Raw genomic sequence first — 955 nt, forward strand, 5'->3', positions numbered from 1 at the left:
CACTCAAGTCCACTTCCAGGCTCAAGGGAAGCATCTGAATATCAAGAATGCGTCAGACCTTCGTTGTATTAGTTCTGGCTATTGTTCTCCTAACCTGTGGAGCTGCTTCGCGAGCTTCAGACTCAATCAACCAGTTCCCGTCTCCAAAAGCTGCTGTCAACCATGCTAGATCTCTTCGATCTCCTCGCACAGACGCAGTGGAAGAAGAGAGAAGTGTTAACATCAAGAAGTTATTCGATTTCAAGAAATGGTTTGGCGTGAAGGTTCCAGCGAACGATGCGCCACCTTTCGCCACGGAAACCATCAAAGCCATGCTGAAGAGCCGTAAGTACAGGCGCACCATGTATAAGAATTGGGACCAGTACAGGATGGACGAGATTCCAGCACTAATTGGCGAAAAGGTCATGAACCGCAAAGGTGTTGCCGAGATGCTCACACATTATCGCACGAAAGGCAGAGATTATACGAAGTGGAACACCCCGTAAGGCTCTACTTTGTATGGACCAGTAGTCTTTTCGGAAATCATGGTATTGCTTTTGAACTTGAATTGCCAGGCGCACTTCTTATCGCTTACTGTTGCTGTTCTGACGTCACTTCCATGAAACGCTGCTTCTCGTCATACCATGTACTATATTACAGGTGGTGCAACTCAAGCTCAGCGTCTGGATATCCTCACTCCAGTGAGGCCATTCGCCCATGAAAAATATATCTGTGTCCTAATTTCTGGAGTCGGGCTCGCTTCAATTAGTTAGCAAACTGCGAACGATGGAAGGTGAAGTGCTTTATAATAGAGAGTTTCTATCCTGGCCACTACAGAACCGGCTTCCCCGTCACCACTGTCTTCAGTCAGTCTTTGCTACGATCCTCCACAGTGCTATCGTGCATTAAATGAGAAGTTCTTTCCTGAGTCTTCCTATCTCACACATTGACCATGGAGGCGGAGACAAGCACAATA

The 955-nt window shown here is 47.0% G+C and overlaps 1 protein-coding gene across 1 annotated transcript; it reads left to right on the top strand.

Annotated features, from left to right (window-relative positions):
- Positions 1 to 47: 47 nt before the first annotated feature.
- On the top strand, positions 48 to 661 carry PPTG_14310 (hypothetical protein; the record flags this gene model as incomplete). Its single annotated transcript, XM_008910890.1, has 1 exon — positions 48 to 661. One exon carries the CDS (start codon positions 48 to 50, stop codon positions 483 to 485), a length of 438 nt encoding a protein of 145 aa, XP_008909138.1. The 3' UTR covers positions 486 to 661.
- Positions 662 to 955: the final 294 nt, after the last annotated feature.

The sequence above is a fragment of the Phytophthora parasitica genome (genome assembly GCF_000247585.1).
Source record: "Phytophthora parasitica INRA-310 unplaced genomic scaffold supercont2.39, whole genome shotgun sequence".
NCBI lineage: Eukaryota > Oomycota > Peronosporomycetes > Peronosporales > Peronosporaceae > Phytophthora > Phytophthora nicotianae.